General features: G+C 45.0%; 1 protein-coding gene across 1 annotated transcript; it reads left to right on the top strand.

Annotated features, from left to right (window-relative positions):
- Window positions 1-258: 258 nt before the first annotated feature.
- On the top strand, window positions 259-22,012 carry EIF4EBP2 (eukaryotic translation initiation factor 4E binding protein 2). The gene is made up of 3 exons (XM_083740034.1): window positions 259-1,191; window positions 11,312-11,488; window positions 13,776-22,012. The coding sequence occupies exons 1-3, from the start codon at window positions 288-290 to the stop codon at window positions 13,805-13,807; spliced, it is 1,113 nt and encodes a 370-aa protein (XP_083596160.1). The 5' UTR covers window positions 259-287; the 3' UTR covers window positions 13,808-22,012.
- The last annotated feature ends 4,260 nt before the right edge of the window (window positions 22,013-26,272 follow it).

The following is a 26,272-nucleotide window of genomic DNA, read 5'->3' as shown; positions in this document are numbered from 1 at the left end:
ATTGCTGTTCTCAAGTAAACACAAATATGACAGACACACAGGAGCTGGCTGTTGTTTACAATATGTGCAAAACTGAGCCACCAAACGATGCCAGCATTCAGAGGTGCCAACTTGAGTAAAATGGGGGGGGGCTAGGTAAGCCCCACCCCACATAATCACTCAGAAGATGTGGCATATGCACACCATTTGAATGGCAATGCCCAGCAACTTTTGGGGGGCGACTCGACCCCCTCAAATATTTGGGGCGGGGGCTCTGAAGGGCCCTCAGCCCCTAGGAGTTTGCTCCTATGCCTGAATTCATCCAGCAGTTGTGCGCAGTATCAAAAAATGTAAACGAGATCTTCGGTTTTCTTTTTTGGTTTATTGATTTTCAGTTGCAGAAGCATTTGACACATTCACGGAGAGAAAAGATACGATCAACAACAGGTTGGAGTACAGAGCCATCACAAAACAAAAAAGGGGGAAATATAACAGAAGCAATCGCAGATCCTCGTTCCAGCAGGGCTTGCCCGTGGCACCAGAGCACGAGGCCAGCTTCGCCTTCCTGGGAGGCGAAGAAAACAGCTCGAGCGGAGCCCGGCCCTCTCGCTCCGACGCCAGGCGTTGTGTTTACACGGGAGGAAAGCCCGCTAAGGCTTTTTTGCACGCCCAAGCAACCGCTCCGTCCCCTGACACGCCGCTCCTGCCTGAAGCAGCAGCAACAGCCAGCACGACCCTCCCACCCGGCCACTCCTCCGCCGCCGCGTGTCCCCGCCTCCCCTGGCGGCCCCCTCGTTTCCTGCTGCTGGCGGAGGCCGAGGGAGAAGGTGGCGGTGGAGGCGGTGGACGGAGGACAAGAAGCGCCCCGCAGCCGGAGCGAGCCTCGTCCGCGGAGGAAGCGCAGCAGCGCCGCCGCCCCCACCACCTCCTCCTCCCGCTTTCCTTCCGTGTGTGTGTTTGCGTGCATTTGCTCCACCGCCGCCCCCTTCCTCCTCCGCTTCCCTTTGCAGCCCCTTCGCGTCTCTTCCTCCCCGCAGCCCGGGACAATAGAAGCAAGGGAGATGTCCTCCTCCGGCGGCGGCGGCGGCGGCCACCAGCACAGCCAGAGCCGCGCCATTCCCACCCGGACGGTGCTCATCAACGACTCCTCGCAGCTACCTCATGACTATTGCACCACGCCCGGGGGGACGCTGTTCTCCACCACGCCCGGAGGTAACATCAGAGCAGTAATAATAATCAGCCTCATCATTTTGATGCATACGGGCCTTGCCGAGAGCTGTCCGTTGTGCATTTGCTCGCGGGCATTGCAAAAGGGGGCGCGGGCGCCCTATAGGTCGGGGTGGAGGGAGGAAGAAAAGGAGACGTCGCAGGGGCGCCAGCGAGCATGGCCAGCCAGGCTTTAAAAAGGGGGAGGAAGCCTCCAGAGGCGAGGCCGTCAATCATAAATGTAGCGGCGGGGTGGGCGTGTAATTTTGTCTCTCCCCCCCCCCCCCTTAATAAGATTGAGGAGGAAGTTGGGAAGCTAAGTCGCTGAGTCTCCAGGCCATATGCTGGAAGCCCCCTTCGGTGGGCCTTGCTCTGCCCGGGTCTGCAGGGCGCCCGCAAGAAAGACGCGTGTTGTCGCGCGCCCCGACGCATGGCGGCGAGGCGGTTCTCTTTCCCCCTCGTTGCTCGAAAGGGGAAGCTGCTTTGGTGTAAAGCATGGTGGGGAAGGGGGAGTTTGCCCCCAGAGCTAACGGGGAGGCTCTTCCCTCTCTCCCTGTCTCCCCGCCCCTCTTCCCGTCGTTAGTTTGCCTTGCCGTTTTCCTGGGCCGACCCGGGTCTAGCTAGGCCGCGCTCCCGGTGCGCGGGGCTGCTGGCGGCGAGTTATTTGTAAACAAGGCCCAGGAGCCTCGAGGAAAAAGCCCGTGACGGTTGCACAATAGCAGGGGAGGAGCGCCGAGGCGGGCGGGGGATTTCTCAGACAGCTGCAGCCCCTGCAGGGAGACGGAGCGCCGGCTCCGCCGAGGGGTCGGCCAGCCTCCCAAGACAGGGAGATCGAGGGATCCCGACCAAAAGAAAGGATAACCCTTTTGCAGAGCTAGCGGGGATACGGATTGTGCTAGCCACGTTTTGCACAAGCCTCTGTTCAGGCCTGTCCCTGGGAATTCGGCCTGCTGCTGCTTTCCTGAATGACTTTGTTTTAAAATTTAAAAGGCTCGGGCGCCAGAGCCCCTTGCGATCTTGTATGTTTTAAGAGGCATAAAGGGTCTCTGCCACTCCTGCGTGGCCCTATAGTAAAATAAACTCCTTTGCTCCACCCTGAATAATTTACAAATGCTGTATTCTGTGGCGTTTTACATGCATTGAATACTGTACTGGCAGAATGAAGGTATGAAGGCAAGGCAAGCAAAATTCCTCATTTTACTGGTTGAGAGCTGGTTTGAGATTATGTACAGAACAGAGCAGGGTTTCTCTCACTCCCCTCCCCCCACCCCTAGCTGGGTAGGCATTGCACTTTTCCTGGTTCACAGCCCAAAGCTCATTGCTGAAAAATGTGGAAGTAGGTCCTGCATTCTGAGCTGTTTCTTTCTGAAAGACAAGACGAAAACAATGTCTAGGGCTTGGGACCTGCTGCTTCTCTGTAGCCTAGACATTAGGACTTGGCCTGAAGCTTAGTTTAGTTTCCAGCCACTTAAAAAGGCAGGCATTAGCAGCTTTGTCCACCTTTCTTTTCATTATATATGCTTGAAATGCTGAATTGCAAATTATGGTGGCATGTGGCTTTCATGGCATTAGAATCATTGCAGCTAACAAAGTTGGATCTGGACCTCAAAAGCAGGTGACACAAATCTTTCAAGTCCTTAAGCCTTAAAGTTTAAGGTGTCAAAATGTTCTTCATAAACTAAATGGTGACACTGTGCCAAATCCATACCATTGTTCTCTTCCCAATTTATCCTTCATGCCTGCCTTTGGCTGCTATTCATGTCATGCCCACATGCTACTTTGATTTGTGCATACATAGGCATTATAGATTGTGGGCCCCCTAAACCCTAGAAATTGATAAATGGTAGGATTTTGATGATTCGGGATGTGAAAGGAGAAATGGAACCTGCAGAGGAATTCCTGGGCTAGTCTATGCAAAACTACCTGGCCAATCTAGGGTGATTAAGAAACCATAGAGGGCCATTAGCAATGCAAGACAACTGTCCTTCTCCCCCTTGCCCTGAGGTGTGAACAGAGACGGGTTTGGAAGGTTGCCAAGGTAACTGTGTGTTTGGGATGTCAGGAAAAGGGAGTCTTGGTTGCAAGGGGTTCTGGGAAGGAGAAGGAGGAAGAGAGATTGGAATCCATCTTTGGGCAGGCTGGCTGCAAAGCTGACAGGGAGAGATGTCTTGCACTCCAGGACTTTGCTTCTCTGGTGTACAAGCCTCTCTTGAAATGACTGTGCAGTGAGATCTGTACTCCCTCCATGCAGAATGAAGGTGAATAAACCATCTTTCTTAAAGCTACAACAGTCCATTATGTCTCAGTTCTCCAAAGGAACACAGACCCTGGGAGAGTGCCTGGAACCCCATGGGCTTTTGCCACCAATTGGCAGAGAAAGGGGGAGGCACCCAACTTTTATAACACAGAATTGCAGCCTTTCCTGCTTCCCACTTTGGTGAGTCCTGGCAGGCTTGTAGGTTTAAAAAAGGTGCTTCATTTTACCTTTGCATGCAGCTAAAATTGTGCCTCTTTGGAACGGGGCTACCTGTGAGCCTTCAGAAGGCCTTCTTAAGGATTTGCAGCTTTCCTTTTTTCAATAGTAGATTTCCCTCATGAACTCATTGCTTCCTGTGTATTCTGCTTTTCCTCTTTTAATCCAATCATTCCAAATTACTCCTGATTTTGGACAGTACTCATCTGTTTCTTTGACACATGGTAATTTGCTGTCCTGTGTGTCTGCGAAGGCTGCCTGCTGAATGAAGGTAATAAGAAGGGGTGTTATGCATATAACAGTGGTGGGAACCTCATCTCAACCCCCTTCACAGCACCCTTCTAGAAGCCACATTCCTCTGGTTGGCAAGGCCAGAGGTGAAAGTGGGTGGAGCAAATAATGTAAATTTTACCACTGTACTAGTTTCAACATGCACTTATCCTCCCCCCCCCCCCCACAAATCGTTGCTCCAGGCAAGTAAGAAGCATTATCAGAACTCAAGGGCACATTCCTGCAAGGCAAAAATGAGGGTGCCAAGTGGGGGTTGCTATGAGGAGAGCCCCAGAAGCTAAGTAGAGAGGTGTAGGGGGCTGCATCTGCGCTCCTGACCTGAGGTTTCCCATCCCTGGCATAGAAAGTTTCAGGTTGCAATTATTTTATTCTGTTTTGATCCAAATTTGCAGTGATTGGGGATTTAACTAATTAAAATCAGTGACACGTTCATACATTTCCCTAAAATAGCCTTTAATATTCTACACTTGGAACAAAATGTCCTCCAGTGATTAATTCAGTTATAATGGTAAGATTTTATTTGTGCACACGTAGAGCTCATGCAGATCAAGGGAGATCATATATAACATTACTGTTCTCTAAAACAGGTTTGGGGAACTTCTGTCCCTCTAGATGTTGCTGAACCACAACTCCCATCATACCTGGCCATTGGCCATGCTGGCTGGGGTTGATGGGAGTTGTAGTTCAAAACATCTGGAGCGTACTGAGTTGGGTAAGGCTGCACTAGATTCTAGTGTTGGTTTGGAGGATTTCTGTAGGAAAATTGGGCTAGGTTTTCCTTGCTCTGTTCCAGCAAGGTAACTTGCATTCTTGAGTAAAAGTGCATACTTGGGATCACTTGTCTATAAAGATGTAAGAAATCCATACAAATACAATATCTTGCTTTATCATTTTAAAATTCTTTACTGGACAAAGGGGTTCTTTCCTTCCTTCTTTTTTTTTTTTTAAGGTAAGCCATGCTAAACTGGTTGACCTACCCCCATCTTACTGAATCTGCCTAGGTCATTCCTACACTGAAATAATCATGAAAAAGGACAGAGCCTGCACATCAAGCTGGCCTGACTGCATTTGGTTTTGAAAACAATGTTAGGTGTATGATACTATGATTCCACGATCTCCAAACATTCATATTTTCATTCTTGGAACCTGAGGGCCTTGTTTTGCTAGGCCACTTCTACTGTTCCAGGAATTGGAGCAAAATAGCAAGCATCAGAAACTGAATATTACTCCTGAGTGTAGCTGTAGATGTGTAAAGGAGAAGGAACTTAGAAGGACAAAGTATCAGCTTGCTTCTTAGGAGTGCCAGCAGTCATGAGGAACTGAGAAGGGGCAAAAAACACAGAAATTTAGCAACATTTGGATTGGTTCCCCAGCTTATACAGAGTTTCTTCTGTTTTGTTAGAAGACAAATCCCATGCTCATTCTGAATTTGTTTTGTTTCGTTTGAAAGCACTGAGTGTGCCTTACTACCTGCCATGGACACTGGAACGTTGCCCAGGTCAACAACGGGGGGGACGGGGACGGTGAGGATTAGATGGGTTCCAGGAGCAAAGAGACATGAATGTTCAAGTATTAACACTTCTGCTGAAACCTGCCTTGAAAAGCAACCTCTCAGCAGGCCTCTTAGGAGCCTTGTGGGCTGAAAGCTTCGAACCCACAGTGTATGTGTCCGTCTCCCCCCCCCCCCCCCAATTCAGGCAAGTTGCCTGCTTATTTTCCAAGAACTGAAGAATATTGCCACTGGATAAAAACAATCGTAATAAAAAATCAATATAAACCATTAGGGTTTTCCAACAGCATATCTAGCTTTGTGTTTTGGAGAGGCAATGACTGTTCCTTGTGCCAGTACAGTGGTACCTCGGGTTACATGCGGTTCAGGTTACATACGCTTCAGGTTACAGACTCCGCTAACCCAGAAATAGTGCTTCAGGTTAAGAACTGTGCTTCAGGATGAGAACAGAAATCATGCTCCGGCGGTGCGGCAGCAGCAGGAGGCCCCATTAGCTAAAGTGGTGCTTCAGGTTAAGAACAGTTTCAGGTTAAGTACGGACCTCTGGAACGAATTAAGTACTTAACCCAAGGTACCACTGTAGTTTCTTCTCTCCCCTATTCCCCATAGGTAGCTGCTAAGAAGACCTTTAATTTATAATCACTACAGGCAATCCTTGCTCAGTGACAATAGGCCTCACCACCCTGTTTTCAAGTTCAATCTTCAGGCTCATTATTCCCTCTGGATTAAAGCTGCAAAACACAAGATACGTGTGCAAATACTTCTTAGTTTCAGACTGCTGCCTTGCTTGAGGCGGTCAAGATCAAGGGCCCAGAGTTCCGAGACTGTTCAGGCGCAGAGATAAACTGATAAGCTAGCACATAAAAATAAACTTTGGGTGCATGTTTGGGGTGAGAGGTAGGCTACAGTATCAGAATGGTTCTTGTTGACCTCAGTTCCCCTGAGCTTGTAGTCTTGTGTTTGTTCTGTTGTTCAAACACGAAGAGGGGCTTTTCTTTTGGTACAGGATACAAAGTATTTTTGTTGCCAAGTAGCCCGCCCATGGGTGAGACATTTGAAATGAACAATGAAAATGGGGGCAAAATTGCATTATGCTGCTTTTTTTGGATCTCGGTTTGGGATGGTGGAATAAGTGAGCTGGCAGATTTGGCTAGGAAAACCCTTACATTGCAATGCAGCATTGCAAACGAGTTGTTCATCTCTCTCCCAGTATTATTGTTTATCTTGGACCATAGTGGGGTAGGATATTTTACCCCTGTACTTTATTTTACTTATTCAAAGCTACAGTTTACACATACTGTGTATATCGAGTTTGAGTTTCATAAAGCCACCACACTGGGGGGGGGGGAGATTATGGAGTATAACTTCAGTTCATTTATGGGTAGAATTTAACAGCTTCTTTTTCAATAGTATTTCCAAGGGATCAGCTATTCTAATACGTGCTTCTAACCCTCAGCTTGCACCTCTTAGTTTCAAATGCCTTTGCTTACTTTCCTTTTTGTATCTGTATTTTTATGAGGTTAATGACCAGAAAAATGACTATGAAACTCGCCCTCGTTCCTCAGTGTCAACCGCAGCATCTGTTGGTTGTATTGCTGTCAGCAGAGAACATAACAGAACCCACAGAGCTGCCTATTAGCCAGCCCTTCTCCTTCCAGTAGACTTTTTGGACAAGTTATGCGTCTAAATTCCATCACTTGCAGTGCCTTCACATATAATGATGACTGTTATGCAGATGTTAAGCTACTACTTGAACTCAGTGGTACCTTTCCAAGATAAATGTGATCGAAGTGTTGGATTGCAAGACTGAGCTGGCTCAGCTAGCAACTTTGGAAGGGAATACCTTTCGGCAACAGAATAGACATCTTCATGGAATGTACTGGAAGGCTGATACCGTATTTTTCGTCCCATAGGACGCACCTAATTTTTTTTTTTGGGGGGGGAAATAAAGAAAAAAAATCCTTTATTTCCCCCCAAAACCAGATCGGGGAACAGTGGGATGGCGGCGCTGCACCTCCCCGCTGTCCCCCGAGCTTGTGGGGCTGGCCGATGTCTGCCCAAAGCGCGCGGTGCTCTGCTTCAGGGCATTTTGCGCACCGGGTGGCAGGCTGCTATCCGCAGCGTGGGGAGCCCTGCAGGAACTCCTGCGGGCTCCCCAGGCTTGCTGATAGCTTCCTGAAGCCTGGAGAGCGAGAGGGGTAGGTGCGCACCAACCCCTCTCGTTCTCCAAGCTTCAGCGAAAGCCTGTATTCGCCCCATAGGACGCACACAGATTTCCCCTTCACTTTTGGAGGGGAAAAAGTGCGTCCTTCACTTTTGGAGGGGGAAAAGTGCGTCCTATAGGGCGAAAAATACAGTATATCTCCTGGCCATGCTTTTGCCTGCCCCTACTCCTTCTTCAAGGGACGTGGGTGGTGCTGTGGGTTAAACCACAGAGCCTAGGACTTGCCAATCAGAAGGTTGGCTGTTCGAATCTCCGCAATGGGGTGAGCTCCCGTTGCTTGGTCCCTGCTCCTGCAAACCTAGCAGTTCAAAAGCACGTCAAAGTGCAAGTAGATAAATAGGTACCGCTCCGGCGGGAAGGTAAACGGCATTTCCGTGCACTGCTCTGGTTCGTCAGAAGCAGCTTAGTCATGCTGGCCACACGACCTGGAAGCTGTACGCCGGCTCCCTCAGCCAATAAAGTGAGATGAGCGCCGCAACCCCAGAGTTGGCCATGACTGGACCTAATGGTCAGGGGTCCCTTTACCTTTACTCCTTCTTCAGCAGAGAAACCTCTGAGCTCAAGTCCAGCCATTGGAACAAAATGTATAAATTGCATAATTTTTCTTGTAATTCTTTATACTTGCTGTGCTTTTCCTCTTGCAGAAATGGGGAGTTTGGGGTTCTGATTTATTGTAAGCTGCTTTTAGAATAAATACTGCAGAGTAAAAAAAATGGGAGAGCTGCAGAAAAAAGGCTACCAAGCAGAGAGAATAGGTTCCTGGGAATGTGCTAAATGTCGACAGCAACAGGTGGTTGCTGGAAACCTCAAGTGCCTTCTTTCTAGGTTCTTAAACTGAAACGACTTACACGTTTCCAGTATTTTCTCCTCTTAAAAAGCTGCTAGGATTTTGCGCGTGTTATTTTAATCTTGTAAATAGGTCTGCAAAAGTTGCTATCCCTCAAGCCTTGATCCTGTGTACCTTTTAAATACCCACCTTTAGTCAGTTTTGTAGCATTTGTGGCCTGAAGGAAAGGTTGGCAGTGCGAGGAACAATTCTTGTCTGGTTTACAAAAGTTTCCTTTGCTGTTCCTTTAGAAATATTGCTTACCTTTCACAGCTGATTTGGCCGAGTGGTTGTTTACAAGCCTGGGTTGTTCAGTTTCTGTATTACCTCTGCATCCTAGGAATGTGCACAAACGGTGCTGTTATAAGGGTTTCATTCTCCTAATCTTAGTGGAGCATGATTCATCGTAAGGGAGGAAGCAGTTGCTTACCTGTGTTGGGCCCAAGCCACAGTAAAAGACACAGTTGGGTTGTTTGTAGTACTTCTGCAGCCACTCAAGCCATTTTGTTTACTGACTGCAAAAGGAAACTGGAGGCTCAGGTGTATAGCTCCACAAAAACAAAGCAACCCTAATGGGAGGGATGGTCAGATCACAGGAATTTAGCCAAATGATGAAGATGGGATTTAAGAAGTGTGACCAGATATGGAGAGTGGGTGGTTTGGAATAGAAGTGTGTTCCATGTGCTTCCCTGCCTCCCTGTTAAGTTTTTAAAAGTCTCCTCCTGTTTCTGAAGTGTTCAGCCTTGCCTCACTTTTCTCCCTTTTGCATACAGAGGGAATTAATTCCAGACTGGTGCCTCTAGGGTTTCATTCAAACCAAACAATCAGATAACTGTTGTTTAAACTATACAGTACTGCTGTTCAGATTACAGCTCTGCTCTTACTGTGAAATGAAGCAGAGTTCATAATATTGCCTTCCGAAAGGAGCTCTGTGGTGACAGAGAAGAACAGCTTGTTTGGTTGGCCACGAGCATTTCCTGTAAATATACAGGCACCAGAGTTTTCTTGTTATGTGACATGTTGTCAGAGACAGTGTTAGAAACTGGGATAGAAAAGCTAGGAGCCAAATGGCTTCCGGGACCTGGGTTGTGGGCGCCAAAACAGAATGTTTGGTCGCCACTTTGGGGGAGGGGGGATGTCAGCAGCACTATTTATTCTTTTGATAAGCATGAATTAATACGTAATTCACATGATACATTGTTATCACATTTTTAGCAGACATGGCTAATGCATGTTTAATTTGGTGTTTACAATGAAAATATTGGTACCATACTTCGGTTTTCAAAACACTCTACTCTTTATTGTTAAACTCCTTAGTATATTATCTATCTTTGAGTGTCAACCAGATGCAAAAAATGGCAGCTAGACTTTTTGAATTGCTCGCAAATGGAGAATCTTTAGGCACAAAATGTGCCTGGCGCCCTGCTAGTTTCGAACCCTGGTCAGAGACACAAACTTCTCTGTTTTCTCCTTGTATGCATAGAATCATAGAATTGTAGAGTTGGAAGGGACCCTGAGGATCATCTAGTCCAACCGCCTGCAATGCAGGAATTTGCAGCTGTCCTATATGGGGATCGAACCTGCGACCTTTGCGCTATCAGACCATGCTCTAACCAACTGAGTTAGCCAGGCATCTCAGATTAGAACATGAACCCTGCTGGATTTGAGACCAAAGTCTATCTAGTCCAGCGTGCTGTTTCTCTCAGTGGTCGATGTCTGAAACTACCAAGAAACCACAGGCAGGGCATTAAAGCAAGTCTCTTCCCCTGTTGTGTTGCCCTCGGCACCTGGTATTCCAAGGCACATTGCCTCTCAGCATCCCTTCCTGTTGAACTGATATGAAAACCACATGCACCCTTAACAGGACTGCAGGGAAGCAGCATGAGGAGTCCCCATCTATATCTACATGCTACACATGTAGTCAGATGTGTCATCTTTAGAATATATAGATGAGAAAACAGGTTTTCATCTCTCCTAGGAAATTGACATCCATGCATCATAGTGAGTGAATGCTGTTTCTTTAAAAAGAAAATAAAGAGCCATACCCACTCAGCGTGAAAATGGCAGTCTATTGATTCTACTTGCAGTACAGTTCTGAGTCTGTCCACTCAGATTTAAGCCCTAGTTCGTTCAATGGTAGGGTTCCCATAAGTTGTTGAGCTTTCTTTAGATGAACCCCCGAGTTGTTTTACAATAAACATGATTTTTTGATTGAAATGCCTAAGATCTAGAACAAAGCACTACCTTTCGGAAATCCCCTCACCCCGATGTCAATTCTGGATGTATGGCAGCCCTATTCATTGGGATTTATTCCCTTGTAAATAAGTTTATTATTTGCAGCAAATTAATTAGCAAACTGATGAGCTTACCATAGATTCCGGCATATAAGATGACTTTTTAACCCTGGAAAATCCTCTAAAAAGTCGGGGATCGTCTTATACGCTGGGTATGGGTTCGCTGGGCAGCGACAGTGGGCGGCAGGCTCCGCACCAGGAGGAAGCTGCCCAGCGATGCCAAGCCGGCTTAGCATCGCTGGGCAGCTTCACCGGGCAGCTTCACCCCGGCGCGGAGCCCGCTACCCAGTGAAGCTGTCGCGTATAAGACTGGGCATATAAGTCGACCCCCCAAATTGGCAGCTGCCAATTTGGGGGGTCGTCTTATACACCCTGTTGCCTAATATGCAGGAATCTATCGTATATAAAGACTTGGGCCTTACTTGAGTTATTATATGAGTATTGTTTGTAACCTCATCTATTGGGAAATGATTCTGATAGGCCAATTATCTTCTTCCTCCGCCCCCAGGTACCCGAATCATCTATGACCGCAAGTTTCTGTTAGATCGCCGGAATTCTCCCATGGCTCAGACTCCTCCTTGCCACCTTCCAAATATCCCAGGAGTTACCAGCCCTGGTACAATGACTGAGGATTCCAAAGTGGAAGTAAACAATCTGAACAATCATGACGGGAAGCCTATAATTGGTAAGAGCATGGCTGGAAGGAAGGCACATTTTGTTGTATAACTTTCCCATGATCAACTATTAGGGTCTCGTAAAGTTTTGCTTCAAAATCATGTCATTTCTTTCCTCACTGCAGCTTTTATATCTTTTTATTTCAAAGCTGTGGGATATAGTGCTTTACTTTGTCCTTAAGGAGCCTCTGCGTATGGAGCGCAGACTCAGTGAACTGTTGCACTGATCTTGTGTGGGTTGCTCGTATGCTGAATTATCGCCCTTAGGCTATTAAAAACTCTGTAAAAGCATAAGTTGATTGACAAACAGGAAACTGCCTCCTGTTCTGTCATAACTATTTAACACTGGTGAATTACCTGAAGGTTGTCTTGGATTTTGGATGGTGTGGTGAAAATTCAAGTCTGGACGTATGAGGTTGTAGGTCACACAATCCCCACTTCCTGACACAATCTCCACCTCCCCACACCCGTGTGGTTTTGATAACATAACTTGCTCACATAGACTATCTGGAGCATGAAATATCCATTAGGAGAGCTAGATTTCAAGCCATCCATTAGGACTATTGGCTACAAGCATATATTTAGCCTAAATGGGAGTTGGACAGCAAACCTATAGTGGGGAAAATGAGGCCAGTGGCATCTGGCATTCATTTTAATATATGATTTGACTGGTCCCAAACATGAGTTATTGGTATTTGTATTTAAATAGGGTAAAAAATGTGTGGATTTTGTGATGTACAGGCATATGATCATCAGGAAGATAGTGATCAAGTTCACTCCAGAAACATAAATATAGAGCATGCTATATGTATGCACTGTAGACCGTATTTTCCCGTGTATAAGACACCCCCTATTTTGGGGGACTCAGTTTCAGAAAATGGGGGGAGATGGCACAGAGTTGTTGAGCTTTTTTGGGGGGGGGGTTGTCGAATATTGCTCACCCACACGCGTCGCTAAATCCGCCTCTTGTCTGTCCCCTCACCGGCAGAAGCTACCAATCATCTGCACACTTGCTGCAGCATCAGTCAATCAACAGCACCCATTGACATAGCAACCAGTAACACGCACAATAGTTTCTGACAGCCGCAGTGGCAACCAATCAAATGCCCACCTTATGCACTACCCATGTATAAGACGACCCCCATTTTAAGCGTGATTTTTACATGGAAAAAAAAATTGTCTTATACACGGAAAAGTACAGTATATACTTAAAGTTATGTCCCCTGCTTCAGTGATGATAACAATAAGTAACACAAAATCAGATCAAACAAACTGGTAAACAGCAGAAGTTTAAAAATAGAACAGCAGAAACAAAGAATAAAAAGCAACTTAGCTGACTAGTCTTGGGAAATAGAAAGGTATTCACTTGGCGCCTGGAAAAGGGATTGTCAAACTGCAGCCCTCCTGAAGTTGTTGGACTACAACTTCCATCATCCATGATCATTGGCTATGGTGGCTAGGGTTCATGGGATGGAAATTGGAGCCAAGATAAAAAATAAAAATAAAAGAGGAGGGTTTGACCACCAATCACAAAAGAGAAACACGTTATTTCAAGCAAGGGGGGGGGAATAAAAGAATGTAAGTGATACGCTTTTTTCTTTTTTGCAATGAATGAACTAAAACAAATAGTATTCCCCATCCCTGGAAGAAAAGCCTTGTAAAGTTAAGGCAACTTTAGGCCTACTATACGTTGATGGACTACAACTCCCATCAGCCTCTGCCAGCATGGCCAGTGGTTAGTTGTGGTCCAGAAACGTCCACAGGGCCACATTTTCCTCATCGCTTCATTAGAATGAAGTAGCACAATCTTGAGGATGTAGAATAAATTGTACCACTTCAGTATACAAAAAGTATATACAGACTTGTATGGATTGTTGGGTTTTTTGTATTTTTTAAATTCTCTCTCTCTCTTTCTCTCTCTGTGTGTAAATAAAAGTGACAAAATGTGGAGTTTTGCTCCACATTATGAATTTTATACATGCATATATAAACACCAGCAGCTGCATACTCTATCTGGAAACTATTCCAGACCAATCCTTTCTGCTGTGCTGTTTTCCTACTTAGAAGGAACTTTGTTTTATTTTTTAATGCACTTGTGCACACGTGTGCACCCCACAATGACAATCTGAACAGCACACACCCCTGTCTCCTATATGTATTAATGAGGCCTGCCTCAAATGTCATGGAGGGCTGACAGAGAAAATCCCCCTGTCTCTTAGGAGGACACTTAAAATTGTACATGTGTGATGCTTCCTCAACCCACCCCATACTGACTTGCGTCCTTTGTCCTTCAACCAGGTGATGATGCTCAGTTTGAGATGGACATCTGATCTTCCATGAGGGGCAACCATGGGGAGACAGCAACTCCTGATCAACTGTGCACATCTGATTTGGCCAACAGGATCAACAACTGAAGGATGGAAGAAGAAGCTGTTTTCCACTGGAATCTTCACTTCAGCTTTTGAAGTGCCAAAGGATAAGAGGACTATTTACCCCACTCCCCTCGATTCCCATTAGCCATGCAATGCTTCACCCCTCCTCCTTCGCTCTCCCCCCCCCCACACTTTTTGTTTTTAACCCTTTCATATCCCTGGTTTGTGACTGAATGGAAACCCATGATAAATTTATAGAGCTAAGGAGTGTCCCTTGGCTTCTCGCACTTTAGAGACAACTTATCAAATCATGCACACGCGAGAACTTGGCTTCCATCAGCATTTGGATAATTATTGCAAACAACAACAACACCACAAAAAGGGGCCACGGAAGGGGTGGATATATGCTTGAAGGGACACAACACTGCCGTTGTTCTCCTCTCCCTTAACTGCTGTCAATTTAATCCCATTTGGTAACCTGTTTCTGTGTATCTTTCATTTGTGTGTGCAGTGCACTCACTCGGATTCTTCCGTTTCTCCTTACTAATTAGTATATCTCGGCACTTGGTGGGGTTCTGTCTTGTACAAGGGCTTTGCTGTGACGCCTTTCCAAATTATAGGTTCCCATCCTGTTGCGTAGAACAGGTGAGAAACCTAGAAAGAGCCACCACTCAAATCATGCATATTTCCTCCTAGTGCCTGCTAGAAACTCCCCATTTCATAAAAACAACCCTTCTCTCTTCAGCTTCCTAATTTGAATCCATCAGTGTTAAAGGAGAACCACATTTCGTTCTGACTTAATACCATACTTGATGGTCCTCTGGACTGTTTGTTTCCAAGTCTACTCTTCCCATTTTTGCTGCTGTTAACATCTGCCGGATTCTTTCCAAGTCTACTATTGTGCCAAAAGGATTCATTGAAACACCCTGGCTGTGCTTGACTAGAATAGGCTTCGCAAGAGTCTAGTGCTCTTGCATAAGCTTGGGACACCCTAAGATTTACTTACTGGGCTGTTGGAATATGCCATTCTGATTTCGTGATGTGTGACTTGGGGTGGCGGGCAATCAAAAAGTTAGTAAGCCTATTGGAGCAAAACCACCCAGCTGTGATCCTGTTCACCCATCTTCTTGCACATTTCCTGAATTCACACATTACTAAATCAGCTGGGTGAGCAAGCTACCCTTTAGTTGCTGATGGCCTCATTTAATTCGATTCTTATGGGTGAACTGCTTGCCTGGGCTTGAAAGGGAGAGAGCCCACTCATCATGGGAATTATAAGGCAGTCAGGCTACCTTGTGAAAGTGGATGAGTTCATGCCTTGGTTGCGGTGCTAGCTGATAACTTGAACTGTGTAAAAATGCATCTCCCTAAGGCTGCAATATTTTGTCACGTTTAATTGGCTAGATCGATCCATTAAAACCCATTTTCTCGAGTAAAACAAACCTTTTTTAATCTGACTATTTTTAGTGTGAGTACCTAGCAGAACCTACATGCAGGCAGCCAAAGAGACATAACAGGAAGGAATGTTTTGAATATGATGCTGCTTATGAAACATGGCGTGCATCATATGCCAGGTATGTTAGGTTTCCCTCCCTGCAAACAATTTTTATTATTATGCACAGCTGGTAGGTTGATTTACATCATGCTCCTGTGCATGTTTACTTGGAAGTAAGTCGGGCTTGGAACACACAAAAAGCGTGTTCAAGAAGACAGCTGCTAAGGTTCCTTTGCTTAGATGTCAGCCTTCTCCCAGGTACCAAGCGGTTGATGGTTGCAGCGGTTCATATGGTATCAGCAGTGCTTTTTTTCGGGGGGGGGGCACAGGGGAACACATACCCCTAAACATTTTGTGAATCTACGTTTGGCCTCATTGAGGGGCAGTATTTCAATATGAGTAGGAAAATGAGAGTACCCCTAAACATTTTTTAAAGAAAAAAAGCACTGGGTATCAGTATGCCGTGGCGGCCTCTTTTTCCTGGGGCAGGATCTCATCCTGCTCTGGTAGTGTTTGCAAATGGGATGAATGGATTGTACGGTCCACAGTGGATGTCACAGTGTGATGTGGCAATTTCCCCCAAAGGATTTCATTCGGTTGTAGCTTGGTAGTTGTAGCACGGTACCCCAGCCTCAGGGAAAGTGGCAGCCACGCTATACTTGTAACTTCTGAATCGGTCCTGGGAGTTAAGCTGAACACAAATGAATAGGCATTGGTAACAGAGAAAACTTCCAACACATGAACTCATCCCTTGGAATAGAATTCTGCCCCTAACATCTCTTCTATAAATTGGCAAAGATCTTTTCTTGTGATTTAAAAGGGAGGGATTAGTAACTCTTTTTTTTCTTTTTTGCCTGCACTAAAATGTGAATATAGGAGCAAAATTGCTTTGTAACTGTTGATCTCTCAGGAATAGGCTCTGCTTCCAATGTTTCTGGAGAAGGCAACACCCTTAAAAGTGGTGGTGGTGAAAAAGTGAACTAAGCTGTGATAAGCAGAGGGGATGCTCTTTAGCCGCGTTGCAAAACTTCCTGATTTTGCTTTGTTTTTGGTCAGGGTAGTTCTGAAGTGCACTATTAAGTCCAGCCCAGAGTCAGGGCACAGTTGGATTTCCATCCTTCCTCTTGCATAATTGCCAGCAGTTGTTTCTGGAACCTCGTCGGCTTTTCTGTTGATGAGGCAGAACAGAGACCGTTTGCTCTGCAGTGCTGACAGTAGTGGAACTCGGATTTGTCTATGACCTAAGCCAATTTAGGCTGCAGTCGTAACCCTATTTACCTGGGAGTAAGCCCTGTTGAATTCAGTAGGACTTAACTTCAGGGTTGACATTGTTAGGAATGTGCTGTTAATTGGTGAGATGGAGGAGAAGGGCTGTACTTCAGATGTTGCTGACACCCACTTTTCTAATAGTATTTTTCAGAAACTCTCGTAGACTAAAGGAATGGCTTCAAACTTGCACACTCTCCCAAATCTCCAAGGGGTTACATACTACGAAAGACATTTGGTAGTACCATTCCTTCCACCTCATAACAGAAAGTTAGCATGAAATGCATCAGGGCTTTCTATGTATCACAATCAGTTCAGTTGCTGCTGCTGCTGCTGTTGCCTCCATAATCTTTTGGACAAAGATAAGGAAAGAAAGGCTATTTAACTAGTTCAGTGTAGGTGATCATATTTCTCTTTCTTGTTCTGCAGCAAGTTTCCAGCATGTCTCCAGGCAAGTCTCTTTGTGCCTCAATTCCCCACTGGTTAAGATGGGGACAATAGACTCCTGCCTCACAGGGTTGTTGTGAGGATACATTGGTAGATATTTGTAAGGCACTCCCCCCAAAAAACCAACCCCTGGCATGAGTACCACAAAGAAACCAATAAATCTTACATTTATTTTAATACCCAGCCAGGTGGTTCAGTCGTGGCCATGAAAGAAGAAAGGTTGCTAGCATCTCCTGGATTATTTCCCTATGGCGAACAACTTAGTTTTTAAGAGAGCATCATTTTGATGGAACAAAGGTTGAAGGGCCAGCAACAGTTGCTCTGAGAGTTGAATGAGCTAAGGGCTCCTTGGTGCCTTTCCTCTGCAGATGCTATACCAGAGGTTTAACCCCCTTGTGCATTTCGGTTGCCCAGTCCCTTTTTGCCTGTGGCTTGGCCTGCCCAGGGGAGTGAGTAGCCAAGCTGCCCAAGGAGAGAATTCCTTCTGGGGAGATGGCAGAAAGCCCTTTGCCTGTGACTCTGCTCCATGCTGAAGAAAAGGGCTGAGATAACACAGCATAAGGATTGGGGGAGCTATATGAAAGGGCCCTGGGCTGCCAGCTGTGTCCATCACTTCTCTGGCATACAGCAGTGCTGAGCCGAGCCAACTGAACACTAAGCCTACACAGCAGCCTGTCTAGTTTGAAGGAGGGGGGAGAGTCCTTTAAATGCCCGTGCAATTGCAGTTCTCTGTACAGTCTTCTTGCTGCATCCTGTGCTTCCAAGTGGTGCTCCGGTTTATGCAAGAGATCAAACCGATTCCCCATCAGGTTATAAGTTGTGTTGACTGAACAATCACAAGTACATATTCAGTGGCTTGCCATTTTAAGACAACAGAACACACAGGCACTCCTAACATGCCCTTTCCCATTACTATTAATCCTGATTCCAAGATACTAAGATGGAAAGTTGCACTTTTTTAAAAACAACAACAACAGTGCAGTTTTCTGCAACTGCACTGAGGAATGGTGTTTAACCCTCGGCAGTCACTTAAAATTATGTTTGCTGCTGGCTTTTATGCTGTAATGATGTTACTTGAAAGATTTCTACTTGATGGCTGAGTGAGTAAAAAGTTAACAAAAAAGAACCCGACAGCAAGTTAGTATTTTTACCCCCGCAAACTCAAAACTGCAATTTCTTATATTGTGTCTTCCTCACAATGTCACCACCAAAGCTATATGGTGGGTGTTTAGATTTCATTTTATCTTGCTTTTGAAAAGCATCTTTGGCTGGCTGAGACTCCCAAGTGCTGCTGTGACAACTCTTGATCTATACCAGTCATTTTAGATTACCAGGGCTGCAATATTTAGTCTTATCAATCTTTAGATTAACAGGGCTGCAATATTTAGTCTATCAAACATTTTGGTCAGCAGAAAAAAGTAACAGTAGATTGAAAAAATAAATTTTAATGCAAGTACACTTACAAATTGCAGTGAAAACATCCATTTTAGAGCCGCCCCTCCATTTGTGAGAGAAAATGGGTAATATATCTTTTAAGGCAATGTTACCCTTTATTTGGTATGGGTTGTTTTTTTTTTAAAAGCTATTGTATATGCAAATACATGCAGTTTTAATTAGTTACCTGACTAAAACTTACCCATCCGCTAAGATTTATTTAATCACTTGACAGCCTTATTGATCAGTCTGTATTAGCTTGTCTTTATTCACACTAGTAAGTGATGAGTCAGGGATGGCCAATGTCTGTATTCTGTGGCTGTTCTGGAGGCCAGAAATGTGCTTTGCCTCCCAAACTGGATGGCCAGGCAATCTTGCAGTAAAGGGACATCACAGTTGTGTCTGAGCCCAGACATTGTGTGCAAAAAGCCAAAGAGAGTTGTAGCATGAACCGTATCTCTTGCTTACCCCACTTGCAAACATTCCCCCCACCCCACCCCATTAGTGCTGAAATTGTAAGATACTTTTTACTATGCCTTTGATTAAAGTACATTAGGGCCACTAGTTAATACAGCATCGGAAGATTGGGAATTATGAGGCTACCCTGGAAGAAGGAATATAGCTCTGCCCTTATCGCCTAGTGTAGTAAGGAAGCAAATTGTGGCTTCAAACATTGTGATGTTATGAAGAGACATCTGATGTGGGGCAGGGGGAACCACCACTGAAAAAGAAACCCAATGACATGCCACAGTGGTATGTGATTTGGGGGCATGTTGCCAGAAATACCTAGATAACATGCATTTTGGGTGTGCCTTCATTCTGAGATAACCGAGAACATGTACAAAACGCCATGCAAAAAAAATATGGTAAATGTAGTGCATACATTGGCTGAAACCTGTGGTTGGAGTAGGCAGTTTTCTGCTTCAACTTGGCTTCTAAACTTCCAGCTTTCTGACATAACTTCCGCTGAAAGGAAAATGTGCCAGGAGGCCTGAGCCTCTACTATGCCTTATGTTTCCAATGCCCTTCCTTACCTATACAAAACAAGAATATTCAAGCTCCAACACCTGATTGTCCTTGTTTCTACGTTAAATCTTGCATCGTGAGTTTCTTGTTACAATAACAAGTCAGATCCCAGTTTTCAAAGAGCGCTTTTGTTGGCCCTTAGCTAAAATTGGACATTTGGGCTTGCTATACCTGTAAGAACCCTTACAGCCCTCAAGAATTGTCGCTTTAGTAAGCCTTTCGTTCTTACGCCTTTGTATTTGGGAACCACCAGCTGGCTTTCGCAACCAAGGGTTTGGTGCGGATGAGTCTTGAGTGGAGTAGAAAGATTGGGAACCGAGTCAGTATTTCATTTTAAAGGGGGATGATTGTGATGGTCTGGAATCAGGAGTCTTATCAGGAATATGTAGTTACACTTTTGCTTAATTTCCCCCATGATAGGTATCCTGATAGGTAGCTCACCAACTCATACAGATCACCAGTTTTTGTGACATAGACTAGAATTGAAGATACTCAAGTACTTAACTTCTACTGTGACTTACTTCTGTTGTATTAGTAACACCTTTAGCATACTGAACTAACAGCAACATAATGGATGCTTAAATGTGGCCTTGGAATCTGTTCTGTGTTATGCTGGAGGACCACGTTTATTGACTTTGAACAGAAACCACATTTGGAAAAGTTGGCCAAATCAGTGGTGGAGTTCTTCGTACTGTCACCAAAGATCACTAGCACAGCATTGTATCAAGTTGTACGAGTATTTCCACCAATGAAAAATGTTTCCAGACCCCAATTAAAAATCACAGTCACTATTACTTTAAGTGTCACATTCTATGGTATTTGGTTGTGTACATAGGATGTAAGTTGCCAGTGGGATTTACCATTGTAAATCAACTAAGGCACTGGAAGGGATGCTAGCTTCCTTAAGAGACCCATGGAAGGTTTGAGATTTCACATCAGTAGGCCATTTCTTGTCCTGGATCCCTTCAAGCAACCAGCACCAATTTCACACCGGGGAGTGACATTCTAATGTCAGCCTTGGGTTCCTGCTGTCCACTGCCATTGTAGCCCTGATACTTCTCTTTGCAATTTCTGGTGCCTCTCAACCATTGATGATACTGTCCTTGAAATTTCAATAGATTGTTTTATTTCCACTAGTATAGTTAGCCATTGATTATATTCAGTATTTCACTTTGGGTCTCAGGACTGTGCTAAAACATTCTGGAGTAGTTTTCTAGTTGGGATATTTTGGCGTCAAAGATGAAGAGATGTTTCACTCCTTTTTTTTCATTTGTGCTAATTTTATTTCTCTCTAAATGTACTTGGCTGATTGATGTAGCAATTAGTTTTAACTCAGTTTTTCTTTCTCTCTTTGGGCTGGGAGAATAATTTCCTTCTGCATTTCGGTAATTGTTCATAATGGGAAAAGAGTTCATATAGGAAACCTTGATAGGCATTTTGAGAAGTAAACTTTGTTTATGCCCCTGCGACATTCTGTGAACTGAACTTGATTGCAACAGTTCATAAAATGGATTTACAGAAATTAGCTGCTCCTTATGTACATTCTGTGTGGCAATGATCTGCTTGCCTTTTTCTTTTATTTTTGTCTCCTTCATCCTGACGTTATGCTGCACAGAAAGCTTGAGAGGTTGAAAGATTGGCTTTTGATAGTCATCAGCAAAATTGGGTAACTGTGGAAAATTATAAATCTATTGTGTGGAGAAAGGGTGAGTGCAAAAATTAAATATGTATGTGGGTGAATGCTTACACACACACACACAAATATATATAAATATATATAGATATATATATATGAATTTTTAGAGAAATAAAGAACTGTGTTGATACTTTTAATGCAGGGAGAAATTTTACTTAGGGCTGATCATAGGGAATATCTGGTTTAGCAGAGCATATATTTCACAAAACCAGCTTTACAACATCCAAGGATAATTTATCTTGATCCCAAAATGCAGCAGGAACCAGGTATAAAAAGTATGTGTGCGAGTCAAATAAGATGTGGAAGATTTCATCAGCATCTTGGTCTGTGTTTACATCAAGAACACAACAGGACTTCCCTTCCTCCTCTTGCAATCTCCCTCTCTCATGTCAATCTGCATCTCTGCAGGATGGTAATCCAGTGTGCCTTTCTTCACCTTAAGACAGGAGAAGAATTATTAACATTTGTGGGGCAGCTTGTTTTCTGGGTTTTTGTGGCCTCCTCGGGAAAAGTGTGGAGGCTGCTGCCAATAAAATTACTGAATGTCTCTGACACATTTTTTTTTAAAAAATTGGTTATACCTGACTCCTTCCTATTTACTGAACACGTCCTTCCTCACCCTCCATATTCTGTCTTTGTCTAAATGTAATCCTGGTTTAAAAGAAAACAGAAGTCGTCTGAACAATCCTTGGGCTACTTCTGTACAAATCTGGTTTTTACTGAAACAGGTGTTTAGGGAAAACACTCTCACCAATGGTTGCTGTTACCATGAGATCAATAAAGATCTTGATTATATCAAGCTGCAGTGTTGTGTGTTTTTCCATATTGAATCAGTAAGAAAACGTGGGGTTGAGGATAGCAAAAGCCAGAGCTGAGCACATTTCTCCTTGAAGAAATAAAACTTGATAGAAATATAGAATATAGTGGTACCTCAAGTTACATACGCTTCAGGTTACAGACTCCGCTAAACCAGAAATAGTGCTTCAGGTTAAGAACTTTGCTTTAGGATGAGAACAGAAATCGGGCTCCGGCGGCACGGTAGCAGCGGGAGACTCCATTAGCTAAAGTGGTGCTTCAGGTTAAGAACAGTTTCAGGTTAAGTACAGACCTCCGGAACGAATTCAGTACTTAACCTGAGGCACCACTGTATTGGACAATAATTGGATTTGTAGTGAATTATTATATAGCATATAATAATTATATAGCATATAATAATTACCAAGAGACCTTCAACATCCATCATTTTGTTGATCATCACAAAGTCCTTGCTAGATAGGCTGACGTTACCTTTAACTATTGTGTTAGAACTGGTAGTACTGAATAATGCAATAGGCCATTCACTTTGAGAACCTGTTTTCCCCCAACAGATGGGAGAAGAATACCAGTAATCAATGGCTTGTATTTTCTTGGATATTTTCTTGTGAACCTAAATCTGGATCAGAACATTTAGATCTTGTTTTAGGAGGAAGTCCATCCCTCTTCACCAAAACAAAGACATCTCCATCATCATTGCCATAAAAGTTTGCTCATTTATTCCCGTTTCTTCTTTCAGGAACATGAGGATGATTTCCTGCATAATTTTTACCTATCAAGAGTAACAATATAGATGAATTTTAATGCTGATTTATTGAACAAGACATCCTGCTCTTACATGGAGTTCCCAGTGGTCTCTCAAATTAGTGGTCAGGTCCACACTCGATTAGCTTCAGAATGCAATAACTTCTGGTATCCGCAGTCCATACACCAGGTCCCATTTACAATATTTACAGTCTACTGAATGCTTAACATATGGCATTGGAGTGATGCTCTTACTTGGCTACAGCCATTCATAAGCAGAAACTTTTCAATGAAAAGTGTTACCTAGGGCCAGCCTTTCAATTAGAGAAGTGTGATATCTGCCTCAAAAGTACGAGTCTTGCAAAAACTGGCTGACTAATGAACAGCAGCTGGCTGCCTCTCAATACTGACACCCTCAAATTTAGCTTCATGAAGCCCTGGGATTCTGAGGAAGTGGGGAATGCAGTGCAAAAGTCCTGCTGTTGCCTGACTGGGATTGGGAAGGGGATACAAGGAAACCAGTGGTGCTGGGGTGGCATGTCTAGGTTGGGAAGAGGAGAAGGGTGTGGTTCACAGAGCTGTCTTCTAGAGAGGACACAGGAAGGTTTGCTTTATGTACATTTTGGGAACTTGTTTTCAGTTTAGCTCATGTGAGGACCTGCAACAGAATGTTGCATTGCATCCCCCACTTAGTGCAGGTGGGCTTTTCTCCTGGGCTTTAACCACCCTGGAACAAGAACTTTATAGTCATGTTGAGCTGAGGGCTCTGAGAAGTGGTGAGAAAGTTCTATGGAAAGCATAAGGACAGTATTCCCTTTCTTCACTTTCTTACTCTCTGCAAACTTTCCACTGTAGTACTACATGATGCTAGCCCTGAACCTGAGCTGCTTATTGCCAAATAGTGGTGAGCATAGTGGGAAGGTTTCTGCAAAAAGGAACTGTCCTTTTTCATTCTCTTCCTCCAGGCCTCCCCTTGATGGGAATGATATGTATGCTACTCTGAACTCCTTAGAGAAGGTATTAAACCGGGCTTGATCCAGTTTCTTCCAAACTTGGTGGGTGTTACTTTTGGCTTACTTACCAGCATGTAGGTATTTTTTGTTGGCTGGAATCCCTCTTTCAATGGGGCAGAACAGTCCCTCGTGGTAGAAGGCATTGTATTGCTTGGGGGTATACAACTGAGGAGCTCCTGCCTATCTCCTCAAAATTCACATTGAAGTCCACTCTTTCATGGAACTCCAGTTCTTTCAAGTTCAGTAAACGAGAGTTCCAGAGTGATTTATTGTTGTGCCTTTGCCTCTTGGTGACTTTTGGGGTCTCCTGCATAACATATTGGCAGTGGATATGCTGGGCCATTATCTTGCCTTGGTAATGGGACTGGATTAGATCCAACAAACTGAAGCTCAAATCAGATAAAGACTGAGGCACTGTTAGTGGGCAGTTCCATAGACTGGATGGATGAGAAGCTTGCCTGCTCTTGGTCACATGAATCACATTAGAAGGAATAAGGCAAAATGCAGTGAGCAGCTAAAACCCCACCCATGTACAGTATATGAGAAATATTCTTGATGCCCTGTGTTGACAGATGAAAGTTGGAACGCTGCTTATTTTGGGACTTGGATGTGGGCATCAGCAGGATGATATCACCTATGCTGATTTTGCACCTCACTCTCCAGCTATTAGGAAACTCAGTGAAAGTGTCTGCATGGCTAACAGTGAACTTCCACATTTGGCATGTTGTCAGGGGAGAAAAAGCCCTTCAAATGACGCTTCCTGTGCTTTGGCATGTTTTCTACTGCACTGAACTGAGAGCACATCCTGTGTGGTCTCAACTTGAGCGCACCCTTGCCAAACTCAGTGTAGCAGCTCCTGCTTCACTTATTCTGCTTACTCTCTTAAGTAAAATACAACAGGAACAGGTGCTTGTGGAGTGTGTGCGTGGGAAGGGGAGATAAAAGGAGAGGTGAAAGAGAGAGACCCATCCTCACCTTAATTCACCACTGCCCTTCACCTGGCACCATCACCTTGCCTTGTCTGACTCGTTCTTCCCAAGGACTTCCGCCCAGTCAAGACGATGACATTTGCTTACTGTATGGTGGCACTTTTGAGGAAGGTCGCCCCACTAAAGGCTCACCATCAGGGGGGGACAACTTGAATAAAAATGGGGGGGGGAGGTGAGCTCCACCCTGTGTCATTGATTACATGATATGGTGCATGAACGGCGATGTCCATCAACTTTGGGGGGCTCTATCCCCCTCAAATATTTGGGGGGGGGGTTAAGGGACCTTGGCCCCTATACACACCGTATAAGATGGCACAGCTGAGGAGGAAGAAAAGGAGAAGCGTCCTTCCCTTCCTTGCTTGGCCTGCAGCCTCACGGGGCTCCGAGGTGCAGCCGCCACCGCTTTCTCCTCCTCCTCCTCCTGCTCCTCCGCAGCAGCAAGGATTGCCAGGGTCGTGCTGACCGGCGGCGGCGGCGCCTCCCCTGCCCTGACTTGCCGCTTCTGCTTCGCCGGCCATGCGGGCTCCGGGGAAAAGGGCGAGCTGCGCAGGAGCTACGCGCGCAAGGCGCCAAAACTGAAAGGGGAGAAAGCGCACAGGGGAAAGCGGGGAGGATTGGAGGTCTGCAGGCTTTGGGGGGGGGGGGAGGGGGTCAGCAAAACAGTGAAAGGGGGAGAGCAGGCTAGACTTTCACCAAAACGGAGACGACGAATACATTTTTGTCCCACCTATCAGCTTCTGAAAATATCATCAACTTGCTCTTGGACTCTTCGACTTCTTCCTACGCGGGGAGGCAGACAGCCCTCCCGCCTCCCTCGCGAATGTCGCTTGCGTCATTTGCTGCCACAGCCCCGGCGTAATTATTCCTTATTTTAGCAAAGAAAAGGCATATGCATTATAAAAGCCCATGGCACCAACCATGTCTGAGGGAACCAAACAGTTGTCGGGACCCATTTGGTAAAGACAAAAAATGTAGATTCCCTATTCCAATGAGGACTGAGCAAATGTGAGCTGACTGCGGAGTAGCGCTGGATTTAGGGCAGTGCACGACAAGCCCAGGGGGCACATCCTTCTCCTATATTTATAGTGTGTACCAAATTTTGTCTTTGCTCAGGGTGCCATCTTACCAAAGTCCGCCTGGGGGCAGGGAATGAGAAGTAAGGAATTTGGCTGAGATCCTTACTTAGGTCCCACTATCCTTCTTCAGCATCCCTGGATTTATCACCACAGTCTCCTCCTGCACCAAACCCTCTGTTCCCTAGCACCCTCCTTCGATGCCCTCAGAATGCCTCCTCCATAATCCCTCTCCTCACAATATTGCACCTTCATAAATCCTGAGCTCACAAACTTCTATTGCTGCTTTTCCACCTGACCTCCAGGTGAAAATAATTGTATGTAGTTTTATGTTCAAGAATTGCCTCATCCACTCTTACGGATTCAAAACTCCCTTCACCTTGGATCTTTCACAATTGTGCCACAGGCCTACATTTCTCAACTTTTT

The sequence above is a fragment of the Podarcis gaigeae genome, assembly GCF_964106915.1.
Source record: "Podarcis gaigeae genome assembly, chromosome: 5".
NCBI lineage: Eukaryota > Metazoa > Chordata > Lepidosauria > Squamata > Lacertidae > Podarcis > Podarcis gaigeae.
Note: the sequence above shows the minus strand (reverse complement) of the source record. Positions and strands in the feature narration are given on the sequence as shown.